This window comes from Palaemon carinicauda, chromosome 11, assembly GCF_036898095.1.
Source record: "Palaemon carinicauda isolate YSFRI2023 chromosome 11, ASM3689809v2, whole genome shotgun sequence".
In the NCBI taxonomy this organism is placed as follows: Eukaryota; Metazoa; Arthropoda; class Malacostraca; order Decapoda; family Palaemonidae; genus Palaemon; species Palaemon carinicauda.
Window position 1 is genome coordinate 9,499,381 of NC_090735.1, and position 1,674 is coordinate 9,501,054.

Sequence of the window (1,674 nt, forward strand, 5' to 3'; positions counted from 1 at the left end):
ATATATATGTATGTATGTATTTATATAAATATATATATATATATATATATATATATATATATATATATATATAGACAGATTCGTAGTCATTTTGATGAAAAGATAGTTAAGAGATATATAGACGAATAGATTCAAAGAGCTTTGGTAAGGAATACCCATTATGTTATACCAACCCCTTTAAAACTTTGTATTAGGATCCTAAGAAGAATTAGTTCACCAACGTTTAGCTGGGCTCCACAAGGCACTAGAAGAATTGGAAGACCTAGGCCTACATGGCCGAGGACTATGAAGCGTGAAGTAGATGATAAAATATGGATTTAAAACCTTAAGATAGAGATGACTGGCGAAATCTAACCTAGGCCTTTTGCGTCAATAGGCGTAGGAGGAAATGATGATAGAGTATTAGGATATTGTTAATTAAAACATTTTTCTTTTGAAAACAATAGTTTATTCAGATAAATAGTTTCGTATCATCGTCCCATAAATGCTGTAGACGTCTTAAGCATAAGAGGGCGCTGGATTGTACTGAGGCTCTCCCTCGTAAGTGACCTCAGCCACGAAACCCGAGTCCCCGTTGACGTTGTAGGACACCTTCTGCAGGCGACCGTCGGGAAGGAGCACGTAGTAGGATCCCTGAGTGTCGTAGCCATCACGGGCTTCCTGATGGCCGAAGTCGTTGCCCGAGTAGTCGTCCTTGACGGCGTAGTTGAAGTCGTACTTGGCTGGTTCCTGTCAGTAGAAAACAATTTCAAATCAAATGTTATAACAAATGATTTTGGATTTGATTAATTTGATTCATACTTTCAAAATAATTATGAATTTAGAGTTTATTAACTTTTTCTAAGATTTCAACTTATAACTGACCTCGTGAGATGGGGGAGGGGCGTATCCATACTGGGGCTGGGAGGGGCCACCAAAGACGGCAGCCACAAGGGACAACAACAAACAAATCTGTCAGGAAGAAAACAACAGTGAATAAAAAATGTTGTTCTGATGGAATTGTGAAAGTTAAAAACCCTCCACTAAAAGGGGCGTCCTTTTAATTAGTTAAATCTCATCAGCAGTTTCAGTATAATTACTCAAACTGAACTGGTACAGAAATCGAAACTGCATTTCAATGTGAATGTTACTAAGCAATAAAAGTAAGCCTGGTATAAAGAGAAAAACTATATGTACACGGCACGTGCAAGACATGATATATAATCATTTTCAAACTGAATATATCGATGGGAATTAAATTGATTAGAACCTGCATGAAGAGATAATACTATTCAAAGGAAATCGTCTATAGCGTTTTACCTTAGCGATCATGGTGAGTCTTTGGCGTGGAGTGCGATGACACAGACTTTGAACGTGGCGATATATATATAGGTCTAGTCCAAGACGAAGAGGGAGGAGCCTCTTGTGGCTGTAGGAGAAAGGTCCTCCCTCCCAAAGACGCTCTTCACTGTCACAACGCCCATCATATGTCCTTGACATTGCCTTTCCTTTGCTCGTGGTCTGACGTGAGGAACGAATGGGATCTCTGGCATGCCAATAAAGGATTCATTTCTTATTATTATTATTATTATTATTATTATTATTATTATTATTATTATTATTATTACTATTAACTCAGCTATATACAACTCTTGTTGGAAAAGCATGATGCTAAGGCAAAGGCAAGGCAAAGGC

The 1,674-nt window shown here is 37.9% G+C and overlaps 1 protein-coding gene across 1 annotated transcript; it reads right to left on the reverse strand.

The window, feature by feature from the left end:
• Positions 1–498: 498 nt before the first annotated feature.
• LOC137649598 (pro-resilin-like) lies at positions 499–1,311 on the reverse strand. The gene is made up of 3 exons (XM_068382573.1): positions 1,300–1,311; positions 865–951; positions 499–729 (listed from the first exon to the last, which is right to left on the reverse strand). Exons 1-3 carry the CDS (start codon positions 1,309–1,311, stop codon positions 499–501), a joined length of 330 nt encoding a protein of 109 aa, XP_068238674.1.
• Positions 1,312–1,674: the final 363 nt, after the last annotated feature.

Coding starts and splice junctions, on each gene's coding strand:
- LOC137649598 (XM_068382573.1), bottom strand. Junction 730..864: donor CCCCTCCCCCATCTCACGAG/GTCAGTTATAAG, acceptor TTCTACTGACAG/GAACCAGCCAAGTACGACTT.